Source organism: Photinus pyralis, unplaced genomic scaffold (assembly GCF_008802855.1).
Source record: "Photinus pyralis isolate 1611_PpyrPB1 unplaced genomic scaffold, Ppyr1.3 Ppyr1.4_LG2, whole genome shotgun sequence".
Classification (NCBI taxonomy): Eukaryota; Metazoa; Arthropoda; class Insecta; order Coleoptera; family Lampyridae; genus Photinus; species Photinus pyralis.
Window position 1 is genome coordinate 49,762,118 of NW_022170403.1, and position 21,237 is coordinate 49,783,354.

General features: G+C 35.7%; 2 protein-coding genes across 11 annotated transcripts in view; one reads left to right on the forward strand and one right to left on the reverse strand.

The window, feature by feature from the left end:
* Positions 1–19,244, reverse strand: part of LOC116162849 (guanine nucleotide-releasing factor 2) — a 37,832-nt gene extending 18,588 nt beyond the window's left edge. The window contains exon 1 of one of the 6 annotated variants that reach the window (XM_031476578.1): positions 18,995–19,244. In XM_031476578.1, the coding sequence (XP_031332438.1) occupies positions 18,995–19,037 (43 nt within the window). In that variant the 5' untranslated portion in view covers positions 19,038–19,244. Of the gene's footprint in view, positions 1–3,208; positions 3,383–14,224; positions 14,536–18,994 lie in introns of those variants that run through there. The other 5 variants (XM_031476579.1, XM_031476576.1, XM_031476577.1 and 2 more) reach the window with 5 other exon arrangements.
* On the forward strand, positions 3,193–10,514 carry LOC116162850. Of its 5 annotated transcripts, none has more exons than XM_031476586.1 (3): positions 3,193–3,254; positions 9,782–10,295; positions 10,339–10,514. In XM_031476586.1, exons 1-3 carry the CDS (start codon positions 3,252–3,254, stop codon positions 10,440–10,442), a joined length of 621 nt encoding a protein of 206 aa, XP_031332446.1. In that variant the 5' UTR covers positions 3,193–3,251; the 3' UTR covers positions 10,443–10,514. The 5 variants fall into 5 exon arrangements, with proteins under 5 accessions (XP_031332446.1, XP_031332444.1, XP_031332445.1 ...); XM_031476584.1 differs by lacking the exon at positions 3,193–3,254 and adding an exon at positions 3,456–3,482; XM_031476585.1 differs by lacking the exon at positions 3,193–3,254 and adding an exon at positions 3,519–3,664.
* Positions 19,245–21,237: the final 1,993 nt, after the last annotated feature.

A 21,237-nucleotide genomic window follows, 5' to 3' on the forward strand; every position in this document is an offset into this window, starting at 1 on the left:
GTAGGTACTACTTCAAAATCCGCTATAGAAATCTGAAGTGGAATTGGTTGGATTTCAAATTTGATAATATAAAAAGCACTTTTGTATAAATAAAAATGAATCGCCAAAATGTATGTACGCGTAAGTATAACTTCAAAATGACTGCACCAAATTAGATAATTATTTTTTGTTGTGTTTGTTATTATTCGGACAAGGTTTGTAGGGAAGATAATAGACACAAAAAAACAATATAACTCTCGCCAGGAAAGATTGCCGGTCACAGCACACCTTGTGTTGATCTGCAATCTATGTTTTTCTTAAGATGCGAGCGACTGCCGGAATAGGATCGTGCCAATCTTGAACGAAAAGTCTTTTTGTTCAACATTGACATGCTACTATCCCGGAAGTCGGTCACATCTTTAGAAAAACATAGATTGTAGACCGGGATCAAGTGTTCTGTGACCGGCAATCTTTCCTGGCGAGAAGTTTATTTCTCTTTTGCGTCATTTTAAATCGCAATATTACAAATAGATGGCGCCAAAGCGAGATCTACTATGACTATACAAAAATCCAATCCTTCGATATAGAAGAAACTTTCAGAAATTCTAATGGAAACGTAAACAGGAAAAAACAAGAATTTAATTCGAAAAGAGACTTGATATTTAAAACGTAAGTTTTTTTTAAGGCGTTAAGATGTACTCCAAAAGAGACTTCGGAAAGTTCCCAAGGGAACGGGGAAATACGGGAATTGGGTACGGGAAAAAACGGAATTTCCCAAAGGCGGTACGAAGTTAGCCTGGCCTGCTAGTATTTGTATAAAATCTAGTGTCTATTTATATTATCATTGGTATGCGTATTGTTTGCGTATATGCAATCCAATTTTCAGTTTATGCAACTCTTTTAGAATGTTCCTAGGATTTTCAGTGGTTTTCGGAGAATCTTGTTAGAAGTTGTATAGAATGTTTAAAACTTCTAGAGCCTATAGAATGCTCAGCACTCTCAAAATGAAATCTTCTTGGCATCCTCTTAACATCCCGAAAAATTTACCTTGGGATCCTTCTAGTCAGAATCACCTTATCGTGAGACTTTAATTTTCAATGTTATGGTCATGATTTATTTATTTACTTTCTCGAATAATATGCTTCAGAATCGGGAAGAATCCTCCAATAAAAGATTCAAATCCTCAGTGGTGGTTGGATTCACAAATACTTAAATCCAATTCTTTTCAACCTGTAAAATGATTCAGTATTTGGCTCCAAATATTCCAATTCTTTCCCAAATTGTAAAATAAATATAAAAACTTCTACCTTATTATCTTCAGTGAAATTTTTAATCACAAACCAATACTTCTTTAAATAGCACTAATATTTCAAAGTTATCCTGTTATCTCCTGTTAAACCCGAGGTTAAACCATTTCTTCTTGGTGCATCTATTATTGAGGTAAAGGAAAATAGCTTCCACTCTACCGTCAGTGATTTTTATTGATTGGTCTTAGTGACCATGGATACAACTCGGGACAGAACAAAATTTCCATGAATCCATGGTCTACTATTTAAAAACCGTAAAAAATAAGGTTTCTATTTTCGGTTCATGGCTAAAATTAAAAAAAAATATAGGTTATAATATATCAATGAGTCAAGAAAAAAATGCAGAAAATTAACGTTAAGATATACAGAGTTTTGCATTTAAAAAATACCAACTTTGGGACAAATCTCAGAAACGGTTGTCCAAACATTTTTTTTACTACGCCACTGGATTCTACCTACGTAAAAATATCAAAAATAATCCGTTTTTACATTACATGAATAGTAAGATATGACAACGTCCTATAAGTCAAACTTTTCGTTTTCACACTGTATCTCAGAAGCAAACATAGCTAGATTGATTCTGTTTGTGACATTAAAAGTTCCACAAAAAAGTAGCACGGGGTCGCGAAAACAGCCAAATCTGTATCTTTAAAAACAACTGAGATACACTGCAGGCTCAAGTGAAATAAGACACTGTATATTATATTCAACCCATCAGCAGTAACCAAGCATTGCAGGAATTAGAGGGTGTTATAGGCAGTGATCAAGCCTGATAGGCATTATAAAACCATTAAGCATTGTGGGGATTATAGGACATTAAACGCTCGAACCATTACTGATAGGTATCCAGTACCACCTCGAGTACCATATATTGAAAATTTTACACTAAGTTTGGCGAGAGTTTACCTACGTCACAAAAAGCCTCGCAAAAAGCGCTCTAATTTTAAAAATCTGTTTACATATAAATTATCCGTCTAAAACCACCTCGAAAACCACTAAACTTTACTTTTTAAGGTATTTTTTCGAAAATTTCCGGAACGACCTCCCTCTTACTGACCACCCGGTGCCAGGCTTCCACCCCCACTCACGTAATTCTGTTAATCCGTTACTGGCTGAAAACTCCTCGTCAATACTATTATGTCCGTCAGTACTATGTCTGCTCGTCTGTCTGTACGGCTACTTATGACTCTACCTACATAATCATCCACCTATAATTCTACACTAAACGTTCTGGAACATATCAACGAATTTCAGAGACTAAATTTTCTGGTGTCGAAGTTTCTTATTTATTATGATTGATTGTAACCAAGGTGAAATAAAACCTCGTAGGTAATTTAGTAGGTGGTTGCCGTAGGTGCAATTTGAGTAAGAGGCAAAATTCGCTGCATGAAGGTTATCAGTTTTTTACCAAATAATCTAGACATAATTACTTCCGTGGTGCAAGCCTTCAGGCACAGTGCAATGTGGTTGTGATGCAGTCAGGCAGTCACAACAGATCATTAACTTAGGGAGATAGGTATTTATGGAAAAGGTGCTAAACATCACTACGGAATGTTAATGTTAAAACTATAAACGACAACAAACCCAGGAAAGGCACGATGTTTTAGCATAATTTGCAATACAAAATTTACGTGCGTGACACCATAACATTTACCTACTACTCATTATAGTTCAGATTTCAACTAATATTCAATTAGAATATTAAATATGATTCACCATTCATAACAAGCTTATTATAATCATTATGCAAGTTATCTTTATTATGATGATGATCACATTCACGAAAAAACAGTGAACTTGAAAGGAAGCGTTGGAGAATGTACGTATTTCCATATTAAAACAGATGTTAACTGAGCATGCCATGGGAAAGCAGAACAAAATATTAAACAATTTTTGAACTTTACAGCCCACAGGCGACTTACAGACTGCAGCTGACACAAATAAAAAAGGATAAGGTCGAAATAAATGGTGAGAGAAAACGTGCTCTTTTCTATTCAATGTCATCATTCCATTCACAACTAATACAAATGCACTACACTTTCACACGCCAAAAACCCAAACAGTGTGATTAACATGTTGTACTGTACACATTAAAGTTGAACGCATTGTATATTACTGAATGACGAGACGAGTTGCTTAGTTAGGCAAAGGCTTGAAATAATAATAGTGGGGATTTCTGAGATCATGCATTTATGTGTAGGTCACGTACTTATTGCAATTTTCGATTCAATTGTAATACCTAAATGATTGTCAGGGTAAAGTACGGATGATCTTGCTTGACAAAAGATCACCGGTACATTATTCATTTGTTTTGCTTTTTTAATGTTATCAAAGTATGTATTGGAAATGCATATGTTTTCTGTTTAGCAACGTAAATGGTAAGAGCATTGTTTAAATAAAGTGTTTAAATAATGGTAAGATAGGTATACTATTTCGTCTATTTCAAAAGGACCATTTCAATTTTGTAGTGCATTTTTTAAGAATTAAAAAAAAATCTGCTCTTGCTTGCGTTCTGTTCGTCCGTGAGTCCCGGAATTTTTTGCAGTAGGTAGCCTATACCTCGAAAGTGTGCCAGACGGACATCAAATTTCGCTGTCTAAAAGGGAGAATTATTTCCCGAGATGCTGTTTTTGAAAGTAAAACGTGCATAAAGCCGGATTTATAGTTCCGTAGCCGTAAGAACGTAAGAACGGAACCGTAAAATCTTACGTTAACGAAATTAATACGATTTATAGTTCCGTAGTGGCAAGTGCCAGCTTGCGCATTAACGCGTAACGAATTCTGTCATTGTATGTCATCTGTCAGTAACAGTAACGTGCATTTCAAAATAATAATAACCAACAAAGTGTCACTAATTATTGTAAATAAACGAAACGAACGTCAGGATAAACTCAACTGTTTGAATGATCCGAGTACTACCGAAGACAAGCGCCTTAGCACGATTTACCGTAAGAAATAAGATTTGGGCATTTCTTACGTACCATTTTCTACCAACTACTGCCCTTCATTCTTTCCTCTTATCATCAAAGTACGGGGTGGAGAGGGAGGGGGGGGGGAGTGGAACTAGTTTTATCCTTCATGGTACTCTAATGAAAGGTCTCAATATTTCTACCAACCATAGCGCTCCTCCTCGACCTCTTATCGTGAGCGGGTGTATTCCCTTCGATTAAAAAAAATGCGCTTTATCTGCATAAGAGTTGTGCACAATTTATACTTGTTTAGAAGTAAAAGCTTCAATTTAGTTGACAGAAATGTGAAATCCGTAACCATTGTGTTTGTAGAATGTGTGTATGTCATAACTGCATATTTCTCCTAGTAGACGCAATCAAACTTTTTTTAGCGCATTTCAACCCAATTTGGAAAAAAGGCGCTATTCGTCCGTCTCACCTTGACTTTACAGTACAGGGAACATAAGGCAATGCAAACCTTTTTGCGCAGCGGATGCCAATTTTACATTGAATGCTAATTGTCATGATTTCAAATCACATTTTCACATTTATATCAAACGGCCACTTACCCGATATGCTATTACATACATAAACGTGTAATAATCGCGATTATTAATTAAAAATCTGTGTTTTCTGCTAAAATTACTTCTTGAGTGCATGTTGGGACACCCTTTATATTAATATTCCATAAAACTCCTCAGTATTGATTTCATACAATTTTTTATAGTCGTTCTCGGCGATTTCGTACAGCCTATTAGTCAATGTCGTATATCTTTTTATTCCCGTTTCCGTAGTAATTTCGGCTTTCGGAGTACAGCTTCACGCTTTCAAAGAAACCAACAATCTAAATGTCAAGTCTCTATCTGCCGCAGTTTCAACTGTAAAACGTAAAATCCTCTCTTCTCCGTTCCTGTTCCCGTGGGAATTACGGGAACTGTTTGAATAAATCAGAAACCTTCGCGGGCATGCGTCCAACGATTCCCCAAAGCTTCATTACAATCGGATGAACGGTTAGGAAGGTAGAAGAGACATGCAGACAGACAACATTAATTTTTATTTATATAGACTTACACACTATACAGGGTGGGCCATTAGTGTGTGGTTGGAAGATTGTGGGTTCATTAACGCGCATACTTAAATTCATTGTGGGGGAATGTTTAAGGACCCTTCAGGCTACAACTTAAAAATATTTTCAACGAAATTGCAATTGTTATACAGGGTGATTTACATCAAAGTTGCATTTTTTTAAATGGAACCCTGTGTATATTATTACATATTTGGATTCCTTGGTCAATTTTAGTGTGACTTTATTTATTACACATGATGTCTAAAATGGGTCGTTTAGCCGCAATTCGTCGTTTTTTCAAAAAGTAGATACGTCTAGTAAAAATTGAATATCGCAGTTATAAAACTCAGAAGGCCGGGACTTTGCAGAGGTACTAATCATGAAATGTACTAACCGAGGTACTAACATACGCCGAACGACTAAAGTTGAACTTATTTTGTGTTAAAAGAAATCACTCCGTCAATTTTCAAAATTTCAATCAAAGGTAACTTGATTTTTTTAAATGGAACTATCAAGTTTTTTTATCGCCTCAAATGTAGGATCTTATTACCTTTTTAACGATATAAGCATGTCGATATGTATCTTTTACATATTTTTTGTAATTCAACAATTTCTAATAATTCACAGTGTTTTTGGATTTAAAAAACCTCTCGGTAATTAGTAGACCGTTAAAAATTATGAACAATTGAATTTATAAAAATTTGCTCGAAATAAAATAAACCAAAAACTTAAAAAAATCAAAATAGAAAGTTTAAATAAAAATAAGAAAAAAATAATTATTTCAATAAATGTTCAAAACCACACCTCCCAGGAAATTGTTGATTCAGCCATTCTTTAATGTTTATAGCAAAATCAGGTGGGACACCATCGTGCTGAAACCACATTTCTTCTACGATGTGCACCAGAACATTTTGAAGAAAAGCAAAAAAAAAAGAGTATGTACTTAAAAATTTAAAGTATAGAGCACCGTTTAAAATATTTTATTCAAATTCCATTTTTCTAACACAACAATCGACACAACAGAATTATAAATGCTAATAAACTAAACTGACAGATGTTATTTCATTTTATTTTGTTAATATTTTCTAATATGGCTTTCGTGGCTTACTATTCAAATTGATTTATTTATAAGTTCACGCGTTGGTTTAAATGCAAATTCATTATTTTATCTTTTAAAAAGGGCTACGACAAACAAGAGTTTTGAGATACATACCGACATGCTTATATCGTTAGAAAGGTAATAAAATGTTATATTTCATGAAATAAAAAAAACTTCGTAGTTTGATTTAAAATAATCAAGTTACCTCTGATTGAAATTTTGAAAATTGACGGAGTGATTTCTTTTAACACAAAAAAAGTTTAACTTTAGCTGTTCGGCGTATATTAATACATTTCATGATTAGTGCCACTGCAAAGTCACGGCCTTCTAAGTTTTATGATATGATAACTGCGATATTCAATTTTTACTGGACTTCTACTTTTTGAAAAAACGACCAATTGCGACTCATTTTAGAGATCATGTATAATACATAAAGTCACACTAAAATTGACCAAGGAATCGAAATATGTAATAATATACAGAAGGTTCCATTTAAAAAAATGCAACTTTAATATAAATCACCCTGTATAACAATTGGAATTTCGGTGAAAATGTTTTTAGGTTGTAGCCTTAAGGGTCCTTCAACATTCGCCCACAATGAATTTTAAATATGTGCGTTAATAAACCCACAATCGTCCACCCACACACTAATGGCCCACGCTGTATAGAAATAGCAGGTCCCCGAGCCTGTGAGATCCAATATCAAGGATCATTTTTAACCTGGCGAAATGTAGAAATGGTAAATAATATTTAAACTTGGACCTTCCATTTTTGATCTCCTACTAGCAACCCCATTTCCATTAATATATTACTAATTATAATTGCCAGGCGAGACCAGGTGAAGAAGTTATCGGACTCAACTTCATTTTTTTAATGGAACACCCTATATGTTTCCATCTAAAAAGGTAGTACATTAGATTCTCTTTTCAAAAAAAAATAATTAAAAAAATTCAATACTACTTCAAAAGGAGATTAAGTTTTAAAAAATTTAAAAAAAGTATGTTTTTGAAATCTTTTTGTATATATCACTTGAATCTTTTTTGAATATCATCCTTGGTGTGTTATATTTTTGAAAATTGCATTTAATATCTACTTAGATTAAAAAATATATAGGGTATTCTATTAAAAAAACGAGTCTGACAAATTGTTTACCAGACCCCATATACTCGAGCATATACTTATTTGGAAATTGTAGAATGTTCAACAATATTATAAAGAAACTTTTGTAAGAAATACGTTTCGGTATATCGTTTAACAAAGAAAATATAACATCATTCTGATATTGACAATCTATTGATTTTCCCTCGTATCTCTTAAGCAAGCGAATATTTTTCTTTTCGGACAGTAAAACGTGAAACTTTTACATGCGACGACAACTGTGTCTCAGATTCTTTCTGCTAGCAAAATCTTGCTCAAGCCTCAAGTATGCGCTTGGAGAACACACTGCACCTACAATGTGCACTTTTCGCATTCATTTCCTTCTTGTCGCGTGTTGATAAAAGATTGTTTTTGAAAATGGATGTTTGCAGTGGTAGTTTCAGAAGTTTTGAAAAGAGAAATGATATAAGTGGTGAAACTCTTCCATTTCGCTTTTTTTTTATTGATTGGGTGAGAGAATTCCACAGTAACATACCACTTTGTAGCTGGCGAACACAAGTAATGTCATCATCACAACGAGAAATCTGAGATTAAATTTCTCAAAAGTCATGATTCTATCCACTCCTACGATATGTATATCTTAGTTCCGTTCAGGGCCGGACTGGCCCGGGCCCCAGCCGCCCCTAGACGGGGCCCTCTTTGGGTCAGTCAATTTTTGAAGCATTAATGTTTGTAAATGTTCAGCGTATTGTTAGTTTAAATTTGGAGAAAGATAAATTAATTGATAAATTTGCCAATACGTCATTGGAATTACAGCGCCTTCTCCTTTAATTTAATGTTCAATACTGTTCAGCAAGTTGTTTGAAATACAATTAAAAAAATCTGCAAATCCCCTGTCTTCTTTTTCGGGGGGGGGGGTCCATAAGTTTGGATGCCTTTTGGTCATGGAGCGCCCGGGGCCCTTCCCACCCAGTTCGACCCTGGTTCCGTTGTGCACACCTATAAGCGCTTATATTCTCAGCTTTGATCTATGATCCAGGCTATATGCTAGTATCACTGCTGTGTTGTGCACGTACCCTTACAGAGCTTCTCTCTCATGCTCCCTCATTTACGCTTTGCAGGGAACACGCTTGCTTTCGAAGGGGCCTAAAATATTAAATACTGTCGATGCAGATGTTTTAGATCTTCCAAAGCTTTCTAGCGCTCGCGAGTCTTTCCATTTTCCAGAGAGTGATCAGCCTCTCCTCCGTACTTTATCTAGACCCTTTTTAATGATAAAATGCGTTGTCAGTTCTAGAAAGTACCTATGGCGATTTCGATGGATTTAGACAGGACTTTGAAAGATTTAGAACTCAGTGAAAGACTCGGAGAGAAATGTTAAAATACCCTAGTAGTTTCAAGCTCTTAAAGAAGACGCCCGGAAGCTCTGCGAAGACTGCCATAGCGCACTTGAAATTGCCAAAGGTTCTGAAGTCTCCTAAAGCTCTTTCCGGTTATTTCCAGAGCGCTACGGCAGCCATCCCAGAGCTTCCTGGCGTCTTCTTTAGGACCTTGAGACTCCTTTTGAATCCCCTCCAGAACTTCCCACTACTCCTGAACTTTGTAGAACCCATCAGTGCTTTGTAGTCCATTTTGTTCTTTGTGGGCGTCTACTCGTTTTATAAAAGGCGAGCAGAAGGTACTTTTCACGGCAATAGAAAGTATTAGCTTCCCACATTCCTTCTACTCCTTTTCCGAGCTGAAGAAACGGATATGGGCCTAGACCGCTCTCAAACTATAACCAAACGAGAAATCCTTTAAAGGTTCCTAAAATGCATTGGCAGTAGTTTGCAGAGCTCTAGAGCAACCTAATAAGATTGTGGGAACGAAGTCGGGAATGTCGCGGAAGATTCTGTCGACCAAGCGGTGTTTGTTAGCGGCAACGCAAATGTAGCCCTATCGTAATGAACATGAGGCAAATCGTAGCAAACAAAAATGATGATACAAATAGGACGATCATGGTAATAAGAAAAATTAAGAGAAGGCTGTTCAAACAAGTGCACACGCGTTGAAATTTTTATACCGTTTGGCATATAGAAAAATGGAAATGTACACTTTAAATTTGACATAGTATAGATACTGGTCTATTATTGAAGCTTTCTGGAAAAATTATCAGACGCATCGAGTAGAAAAGTTGTAATTTTACATACAAAATAACTATTTGAATTCATTAAATTCAAGGAACATGGCTTTCGTCCCAAGGGACGACAAGTACCCAAAAGTTATCGAAGATTTTCATTTTAAGGTACCAGTGCAAGTTGAACCACCAAAACAGCCTGTAAAACCGGTTGCCGACGATAAGGTGAAGATGACCAAGCCGGCAAACAAAGAGCAAAACGTTCCCAAGCAACCAGAATTGATAGAAACGGTTTTTGAAAAACTAACCACCGATTCCGTGACGGACTCGTCAATCGACACTCCACCGCTTCACTTTGAAATTAAGGAACCCCAATCCGTACCACTTTCGAAAAATGACTTGATCGATAACAATTTAAACGCGCATAGAAGTGCTTCCAACTTAAACTCTGGGCCTTTGTCCCAGATGCCTAAGTTGTTCCGCAGGCGTACAAACGCAAGTAACGTGTTTCCCGTTGGTTGCATGGGATGTAAAGATGAATCCAACGCGCCGAACAGTAATGATGTACCAAAGCAAGAAGCGGGATCGTTCACTTCTCAAACGTCTAAAGAAGTGGAACGCAATTCTTTAACAGGTACCGAAACCCACCAAGCAACACGGCGTAGGTTGATAAAAAGAAAAGGTAAAACGCGCTTATTTGAGCAATAGTAATCGCCAAGTTTTAGATGGGAATCCACTTCTTGGAATAGGCTACGACGATTTTGACACAGTTGGTTCAAATACTGTGTGCAAGGTGCCCCCTGGAGGACGTTCTCATAACATATGGTAGATTGCAATAAATATGCTCTGTTCATTAATTAATGTTTCAAAAACGTAAATACATTAAAATTCGTTTTTCATCTGTGGGTATCTCATTATACCGGGTGGTGCACGGTAAGTAGGAACATAGGGATTTAACATGGGAAAGTAGTGTTATGCAATATGCTGCTCTCCTGTACATTTTACAGAAAAAACTGTAGAGTTTAAAGTCTCATTTAAAGTTGTTCAGAATTAAAAGGTGCATGCAAGACTGTTTTTACATGTTTTATAGCTTCTGGTACACCCGCAAATTTAAAAATAAATTTCAACATTTCTGTTATTCCTTCCCCTCGGTACAACCTAGGTAAAAAAATTGTATTCACGCATGCGCATAAAATTAAAGAACTAATATATATATATAATATAAAGAAAATCGAGGAAAATGTGTAAAAAAACAGGACGGTATAAGGGATCAAAACCAACAGTTTTTGCAAAAATTCCGAAACTCATTGAATATTAGTGTATGAAAATTTCGAAAACTAAGTTTGAATGCGTCCATAGATCTCCAAATACCAAATATGGAACTTTTTTGTTTCGCGGCTAAAGAGAGAGAGAGCTAAACGGAAAACAGTGGGAGTCGGCAGAAGTGTCTGCGTAAGTGTATTGATGCAAGAGAACACTTTGAAAAATCTAATCGAATCAATAATTATTTCCAGAAAATGCGCATTACTTTCATAATGCACCCTGTACAAAAAAACTTTTGAAAATTATGCATATAGAATAGAGGCATTACTTTCATTCTCCTATGGCTTATTGTTGCTAATGAAAGATCAAACGCAAATTTTGAAAAAAATGTTTTAATCTCCATTACCACCTAATACTTTTGTAGCGCATTTTTTAAGAATTATTATTGTTTACGTTTTGTCCGTCCGTCCGTACGTCCGTTTTGAACTACTTCTAGGGGAATATGGTCCTAGAGTCCTAGAATTTTTGCAGTAGGTAGCCTATAGCTTGAACGTGGGCCGGACGGCCATCAAATTTCGCTGTCTAAAAGGGCCCCCCCCCCCACTATTTATTTCCTGGGATGCTGTTTTTGAAAGTAAAACGTGGATAACTTGTACATACGACAACCAATTGGTCTCAGTTTTGCATACGCATGCCTTTAGTGGTGCTAAGTTAAACTTTAGGAAATTGGGAGGGAGGGGGGGAGGTGTAAACACATGTTCTACCCTTCATGGTATTCTAATGAAAGGTCTCATCGAAATAAATTGGTTTGTACAAACTATAACTTTCCCGTGCGACTCTTTTTCGAGATCACTGAGCAATGGGGGGGGGAGGGGGTTACAAATTAATTTTATCTCTCATTGTATTCTAATTAACCACCTATTCAAACGGACGAATTGTTTGCGAGTAACGATGGTATTGGGCGGACGCGAGAGCGAATAGGCTGTAGCACCGCCACTGCTTTAAAAAAACCTGACAAAACTGCGGTTCAAGCGAAGTGGCAGATAATGGAAAGCGTAGGTACGATGTTTATGCAATGCGGAATCTGCAGAAAGCTAAATATGAACGTGTGAATGCAATGCGAATAATGCACCGTTCGGCGCTCGGGCTCGTTGACTTTTATAGGATCAAAGTATCGGAGTATCAAAATTATCGGTATCGATATACCTATTCGACACTTCGATACCTGCATGCAGTCGTTAGTCCGGGGAATAGAGACTGAAAATGGGCCATTTCCTGCAAAACGAGAAGTAGTTACAATTTTTTTTGCATGTCATGTAGGAATATCTATCTGGTGGTTAAGAATCTAAGTTTTCGACCTCCCACCCCTTGTGCTTCCCCCGTACCACTTCTAAAACCAACGAAATTTGGTTGGTTTTTTAGTTTTTCAATCATATCTTTTTATAGGTTCACTTTACACAAAAATATTGTTATTAGAAATTGTAGAACATCAAATTTTACATAAATTTGTCATACACTTTTTTTTGGTAAATTTTTTATTTCAAAAGATACAGAGTTTCAAAGTTGTTTTTATTTTGAAGATTCCGAAATTTCTATGTATGTACATATTTTAACGAAATTGTATGTTATCTCTATAATCATAAGATTTATATGAGAAAATAACTCGATTATGAAGCTATGGTGCTATAAATTTCGGTACCCTGCACCCCTATCAAAGGGGATGATAGCGCTTCAACCCCTTGGTCGTAGTAGGTATTTGAATCACTGTGTGATTATGGTGCTTTCAAATACAATTATCAAATAAGAAAAGTGGTGTTACTTCATTTTAACTCCTTTCATCTCTTACAAAAAGGGATGATTACTTCAATCCCCTATAGTTGTGATTGTTCAACTATCTAAGATTATATCGCTTTCGAACACAATTTACAAATCATTATTTTATATGAACATGAATGGCAAAAAATTTTTTTATTTGCAATGTGTATTCAGAAATGTCATTATCGAAGTGTGATCGAGCAATCACCAACCGAGAATTAAACCACTCATTTCAGTTGGGGGTGGTTAAACCGGAACGAGAATATTAGAAAATATAAGTAATAAGCGTTGTACTTACTCTCTGACTAACTTATCAATCGCCACAAGGGGTTGAAATATTCATTCCTTCCGGGGGGAGGGGGGGGGGGGAGAGAAGCTGGGGGGGGGGGGGGGGGAGAGAGAAGCTGAACTGAAGTGAAACTGTTTCTTATTTCAAACGTATATTAAAAAGCGCTACAATCTCACAGTGATTCAAATATCCCTACTAGCAAGGGGTGAAAGTTGAATTATTATACATCCCCTTTGGTAAGGGTGCAGGGTAGGGAGATTTATATCACGATAAATTCAAGTTTCTCATAAAACTCTTAATTATAGAGATAAAGATTAAATTTTGATTAAAACATCTACATAGAAATTTCATAATTCTTAAAAATATAAGCAACTTTGAAGCTCTATATCTTTTTTAATAAACATTTCACAAAAAAAGTAATGCATATCAAAATTGTGTAGAATTTTATGGTCTACAATTTCTGATAACAATATTTTTTTTTAAAGTAAATCTATAAAAAGATATGATTGAAAAACTAAGAAACCATCCAAATTTCAAGGGTTTTGGGAGTGGTACGGGGGAAGCACAATGGGTGGAAGGTCGAAAACTTCGATTCTTAACCACCAGATGACTGTCTATGACATGCAAAAGAAATTAGAACTACTTCTCATTTTGCAAGTTAAAACCCTCTATTCCCTGGACTACATATCGACCATCAATACTTAATTAGATATCGATACCTTCTGTCACGCCTTCTGTAAATATCAGTACTTTTCCGGGGGCCATAAATACCATATCATCAAAGAAAAATACGGAAAAAACAAATAACTTATGAAAGCAAATTAAAACTACAAATAAACAAATAACAATCAAGATGTTGCTCTTAATCCGTACAAACACTTTCAGGTCCTGTTCAGCTCTCGACACTTACTTCGTTGCTCCGATGGTGAGGAAGTTAGCGATAGTACCGGTTTTAGTTGAAACATACTGTATTTGGTATCTGCATGATCCTATCCTATAGGTTATAAGCAAGAGGTATATATCAGTTTTTATATACTTTTGGGGATCTATCCGATGTTACTTTTTTTCTCTAAAGTGATTCAGTCGTTGATTCAAACTTAGCATACAAGTACTTTTCATAATTATATTCCTTACTGCCATTAACCACCCTGTATATAACATTTACAAGGTCATATTTGGTTCCTAATTGTATTTGTTCTCGAAATTAATGAGATCACTATAAAAGAATATTCCAAATTGATTACCTTCATTATTTTCTAATACAGCAATTCCTAATAATTCCGCCCAATTACTTGGAACATCTTTACTCCAACTGAGTGTTCGACACAATTTATATTTCCTTTGATTTTTGCTCGGTTCACGTAACAACTCGCGATATTCAGGCATCATTACACTATTATTATTTGCCTCCCGATTTGCAAATCATAACCAACTCACAAGCACCGCTTAACATCACTTCTAATTTTTTATTACTGACAGATGCAAGGACAAATATAACGACTAAAATAATCTAATTTTACAACTCAATAAACACTGATGGGAGCGTAAGTGGTTTTTCAGATTGCACAATTTTTGCTTCATCCTTACGGTTGATTTGTTCATTTACAAATGAGGAGTAACCTTAATAAGCGCTCTCATTTGGGTTTGGCATTTTAATGAATTAATTACAATCATAAGAAATACCGAAAGAATTGTAAAAAAAGTAGGGTGCCCAATAATTCCTGGCCAATGTCCAGATTATGCTTGGCTATTTTTGATGTTAGCATAGAAACTATGCGTTACTTTTATTTCCTCAAAACGACAGTCTAGACGTGTTAGCTGAACTAAATATAATTTTAGTCCTCCGAAGTGTACATATTTTGTAAATTCCTCTAAAAGCTGCATTCGAACAAAAACAATGGTTTAGAAGCCGTTTAATGTTCAAATGAATTTGACACCATAATCCTGAGGTCAGTTTTGAAACAGAGATCTGTATAACTGTTCAAACCCTGCTGTCCCTCTACAGCAGTCACACCAATATTACCTATTATGACTTACGAGTGGTCATTTTTATATTCGCGGACTACGCATGCAAACCCTTTTGTTTGGAGCAACAACAAAATTTTATTATTCAATATAAGTAGTTCCCCTGCTTTTGAATGCAGGTACAACACTGTTGCAATAACACCTTTAATCCAATATAAAAATATTCATTTGGTTTTTCCGCAAAATGGCTCTCACATCTGCTAGTTATAAGTTCGTCATTGCCCTAAATTTTGTTCCGCTTAGTGTTTTTTTTTTGAGATTTGGGAACAAAAATAGTCACTGGATACTAGATCTGGACTAGAAGGTCCAATTCTTTAAATTATTTTAGTTAGAGTAAAAAGGTCGCGGATAACCGTCAGACTGTTCGTGATGAGTAAAAGAAGCACAAGGTTTCGACCTATCTAAAGTCTAGACTTTCTTTGGAAAAAATTAAACGTCAACACTTTGGTAAATTTGTAATTAATCATAGAGTGAGGCTATCGCACGTGGAACAAGCAAAAAGGTTTTCGCCCTAAGGCGAGTAACTTTAGAGCATTTATCAGTACTTCTTTACTAAAAGCATTTACGGTTAAAATTTCAAAGAAATATCTCAATAAATAAGGTAGTTGGCAGTACGCAATCTAAGCATCTTATTCTTGCATATGCGATATGTTTCTTATTAGAAGCATCTGTGGTTAATTTTATTTATGTATTTGAACGAAACGCGTTGAAATTGGAACTGCCCCGAAACGCAATTCGATTTACTTATACGCTGTGTCCATGCTAAGGATGTCTATCATGGGGATTTCCGAAACCATCCTGTTGAAACCAAAAAAAAACTTTAGATTTTTTTGTGCTGTACATTATATTTGTAATAAAAAATGTTACTCAATTCATTATGTACTTTTTTACGTGCCATATAAAAAATTTAAGTTGATAATGATTTCTCCGAAACGAAACGTTGTATTGAAAATCTCTCAACTCTGTCTTGTAGAGCTCAAAAAGTGACAACCAGAAAGAATTTTTTATTTTTCCATAACTGCTCAAATAAAGAAAAATCGCAAATGTCGATTTCTCTGGCATATATTCGGATGTAATAGGAATTTTCTGTTTTTTTTAAAGCATGATCAAAACTGTTTAATTGCGCAACTTTACCCTAATTTGCTCAACGTCGTATCTTCTATAGTTTCCAAGATCCCAACATCCATATCTTGGGCTCAGTGTCTAGCAAACCCCCTCTTTCTCGAAAGCTTCCGAACGCTCCCGAGTATTCCCGCACGTTGTCGAACAGCGCGATATATTTCTCGGAAAGATTACGTCACATCCGCGTTCGTTCTTTATCGCCGATGACTAATCTTTCAAGGGACCTCGATGTCCATCGGGATTTCTGGAAGGTTCTCCTTATCACCTTGAAGAATCGCGATTGAACCCGATCACTCGGAACTCTCCTCCTAAAGCAAAGCTCACTAACAGCCATTAGACCAGAAAAGCCTAGTATAGGGTGGACAGCTACTTCCACGCACCTCAGTCAAGGTACGCCTAATTAGAAGATATACGCCTAGGTCGAGGCCTAGGTATATTCTAATTCGATGTCAATGTTGATTGGTCTTCACCGATCACCTTTGACTGGCGGCGGCCGAGGGCGCGTAACCTCTCCTCAAAGTCTATGGCTCGTACCTCGATGTGCAGCCTCACAGCCTCTTTAAAGGTGTACATCTTGGAGTGTAATGCCATCCATGCCACTCATATCAGTAGGGCTCCCTCTACGACGTTTGATGAGTATCCGTCAAGATCTCTTATGAGATACCTCTACTTCACATATAGTGATGAGCGGTGCTTCCATTGCCCAGTCAGGGGAGAAACTTCTCGTGCCCAGTCAGGAGAGAAATTTGGGAAGTTCATATAACGTCCTTTGGCAATTTTCACTGTATTGGCATACGTTTTGAGATATGATTTATCATCGTTCCATTAAATCTAATGGTAAGCGTTTGCTATATTTCTTCCGTTAATTATACGGTGGTTGTGTTCTGTTTTCCTGCATTTTGTTTCCTAGTATATATCGTTAATTAATTTGTGCTTCCGTTCCGCTTAAAAAATTTGCTGCCGTAATTCTGTTTTTAAATCATGCGCCAAAAGCCGACCTCCGCTAACCACAAGATCTCTGGAGACCGTTTCTCTGACGAGTTATCTGTTGTAACCGTCCCAAATTCTTCTCCAGGGACAAGTCCGCATTCCCTGGGTGGCGCCCGAGTCTACCGCCCCGTTCTGTCACCTTCTGTGTGAGTTGGAATTGATTCGTACTTATATTAAATTGTGTGTTTTTCATGAAGCATATGGTAATTTCGATTGAATGGTTTTAATGATTTGTATGTCTGCTATTTAAGAGTGTATTCAGCATTTTTTCTTTCAAAATATGCACAAATATACAGGCTGTTTATTTGAAACATTTTACTTTGTTGAATGTCTCAATAACCTGATGCCTAACATGATTACATCACAGTAATCCCTCGAGTAATCCTGAAGAATCAACTTCACTAAATAATGATGAAGGGATTTCGCTGGACACACTGTAACATTAATGAACACTGTTGCGATGTAGCAGAGTTTACAATACATCACTACAACTGGATTTCCGAATTTCTAATTCTATTCTTGCTTAGAATTGAATGAAGGCTTTCTTTTTGTCCACATTACATAGTAACACCCTCGGTAACACCTTTTAAATAAAGAAACCGCAATTTTCTGTAATAATGACCAACAGACCAAATGTGAACAAAATTCTGAAAGTATCTCGAACATCCATTAGCTCATAGATCGCAACAAATGGAAAGAGAGACTGATGGACAGACAGACACACAGACAATATCAACTATAAAATATACTCAAGTTGACGCTTTTACTACTCTTGCTATAACATTTTCAGAGTTACTCCAAAATTACCACAATCCAGATTTAGTTAAAAAATCCGTTTGAGCATAATAATTTTAATAAAGGCATGGATTGGTCAATTCAAAATCCAGTAACAGAGCAAGTTGCAGGGAATGTGACACCATCTCTCACTGATTTACCCCCTGCCCCATCCTATATCATTATGTACCTACGCCTACCTCTGGTTTATAAACATCTAACAACCCTATTTTCACCATATATTTCCACTATGTTTATTCCTTGAGAACATGCTCCAGTTATGCAACCAGAAGTACATAACAATACAAACAGTAAACAACAACAAACCTAATAAACAGAGACATTACATTGAGTGGTCCCGGTTTTTTAGACTCGTTTTTAGACAACTTCAGCTTTCAGTGTAATAAAAATAATTACCTACATCATGATGATGAAGAGATGAATCTAAAATGTTTAGAAAATTCAACTTAACAGCTTTGAATTTTGGCATTCATGAGTAGACCCTGCCTCACCTCAACAGGTAAAATATGTAAATCTATGTGGTCATTTTAGTTACCCAAGTTAAAACATACAGCAGTCAATGAATTTACGAAGTATGTATGTAATTCATTCAAAAGAATGAAAAGACTATGTAAATATGTATGTAATGTCATGTGTAGTAATAACAGAGGTCGTAGGTTCATTAAGCCTTCCCATACAATAAAAAAAACTTGTAGAAAGAAAGTTACGAGCCCACATTAGTTGTGTACTATGTACTATTGACACAAATTCACGAGGGCAAAAGAGCCAAAAAGAGCATCAAAGTTTGATTGATTAAAACACAAAACACTCCATTTAACAAAATATTTTCAAAAGGAGAGCTTGTTGCTAACAAATAATGAGAATAAAAAGCTCATTTTTACAAATTAATACTAATTTTGTGAATCATTCATTAAGTGCACAAAGCAAAAATGTTATTAAACTGGGATGAGCTCCACACATTTAAATGCCAAAAGGTCATCTAGGCACTACAGGTGTAATTGCTACACACACCCCTTTAAAACTAAACTAAAAGTGAATCAAAGAAGATTAGCAACGAAATAATTTTAATATGATTTAATTACCTGGGACATGTTTTGCAGTTACTGTTTTTGGAGTAGATGTCATATTTAACAACACCCATCAGCACCCCGCATCACCGAAGAAAAATATCAACATGACCACTACATTCTTAAGAGCGGACGTGAAAATTCAGAACCGAATTTCGCGGTTTTTTTTTATTATTTTATACATAAGACCGCCGAAATATAATAATTAAAATTACCAATTAAAAGAGTAAGTAATCTCATCATGTTCAAATGACAACTGACAACAAATCGATGAGTGATGTTCTTAACGCCGGGTCAATAAACACATGTGTTTTTTCTATCTTTAGACTTTGGCATAGTTTCGTTTTAGTAGTCTCCTCTTCCTTGTGCTAATGCTGGGTCCTTTATTATAGCTGTGAATGCATATTTCAACTTCAAAAAAACAGGAAATGCTGACGCTTTACAAATATATTAAACAGATTAATATAGGGTGTTGCAAAATAAACGTTCCTTCCAAACATGATGGCAGTTGTTGGTGGTCTTATACCTGGGCCCCCGAAATCGAAGTGAAGAGGACTGGGCTGCTTTTTCAGTTGTGGTTGAGAATGAACGCATTCATGAATGACGAATTGCCTACCGCCTTTACAGGAGCATTTATTATGAAAACGTTAGTTTTTCTTTGGGCTGGATGGTATTTTAATAATAATTTCGTACATTGACAATTATCCTCTAATGTACAGTATACAGAGTGAATAAACCTAGTGTAAATTGGCGAATTCACCAACAACAACCACACGAAACGCATATTTTGAGCGTCGCCTGCAAAAAAAGGTTAGATGGTGCTGCTTCACTAAGCAAGTATGCGAATCAATTTTCTGATCTCGATAAAGTTTGGTATTCGGAGGTATTTTGACATGAAAATAATGAATCCAAAATCCTTTTTTTTTTAATTCGAAAAAGATTCCAACTGCAGTTCTTGATCGAACCACAATATTAAAATGAATTTTGGTTGATACGATTTTTATGTATTTAAAAACAAAACTGTTGAACTGCGTTTTTTTAGTATATAACCGTTGAGTGAAATGGTACAACGTCATCTATAGTTCATTGATGGTATGATGTAATCTTCTTATGCTATGTGTTTTGCACGTCGGAATAGTTATTGTATTTATCTGAAGTTTGTTTTTAATTTTCAAAAAAACCTTGCTTCGTTATTTTCATTGATATCCAAGTACCAAATTTAATTGAATTCAGAAATGATAAACAGTCTAGTCTAGCTACAATACTAGGCAAATCCCTTATTTCCATCCTCCTATTGTTGAACAAAAGTATAAGCTGTATTTTTTATGAAAAGTGCGCTAAAAATCTCATGGGCATTCGCACCGACAAATGTAAACTGAGCTTATATTCAGTAGAAAAAAGTAAATAAGTAATAGCGTATCAGACAAATCTGCTACCAGCCATTGTGAAGGCAAAATCGTCTCTAAAAAGAAGAAGTTCAGTGAATGCGTATGCAGAAAAGAAAAGATTATGACCTCTAGCGGCGAAACTAAAAAAAACTATTCTAAGATAAACCTATAAAACCCGGGTGGCCTGTACCGGAGAAAATAAAAACCTTAAGGTAATAACAAATCTACTACAGAAATGACTACATTTTCACTAACCGGGTTTACAAAGGAAATCCCTAGATAGCGTTTAAATGTACAGTGACTGTATTAGGACAGTAGCAACCAAGGTTGTTTGAAATAAAATAACCTTGATTAGCAACAACTTATCATAATCCGCCATATTGGGTCTAAAAAATTGTTTGACTGTAGGATCAATATACCTTGCCATGTCAAATTGTGACAACTGTATAATAATAAATTTCAGTTTCATTTAAAGATCCTCGTACATAACTAACGGCGCAGAAATGACCTTTTAAAACTTTGCAAAACAAGCTTTGAGGAAACTACTATACCTTCCAAATTAAAAAAAATATATGGAAAACGATATAATAACTATAAAATATGGTGCAATATCCAACATGTACATATAAGGATAACCATTAATGGTTAAATTGAGTTTGATATTTCCGTGTGTTCTCTGTCACTTTTTGTTCCTCGTCACTTTAGTCCCTTAAATGGAACTCAAAATACGTATTAGTCCACGAAGTACAAAAAAGCAATACTTATTCATTGTTCTTCAGCAACCATCATTGGTAAAATTTAAACCAATTCAAGCGTATTTATGATTATGAGCACAATTGAGCAGTATAATCATCTTTTCGTAATTAATTT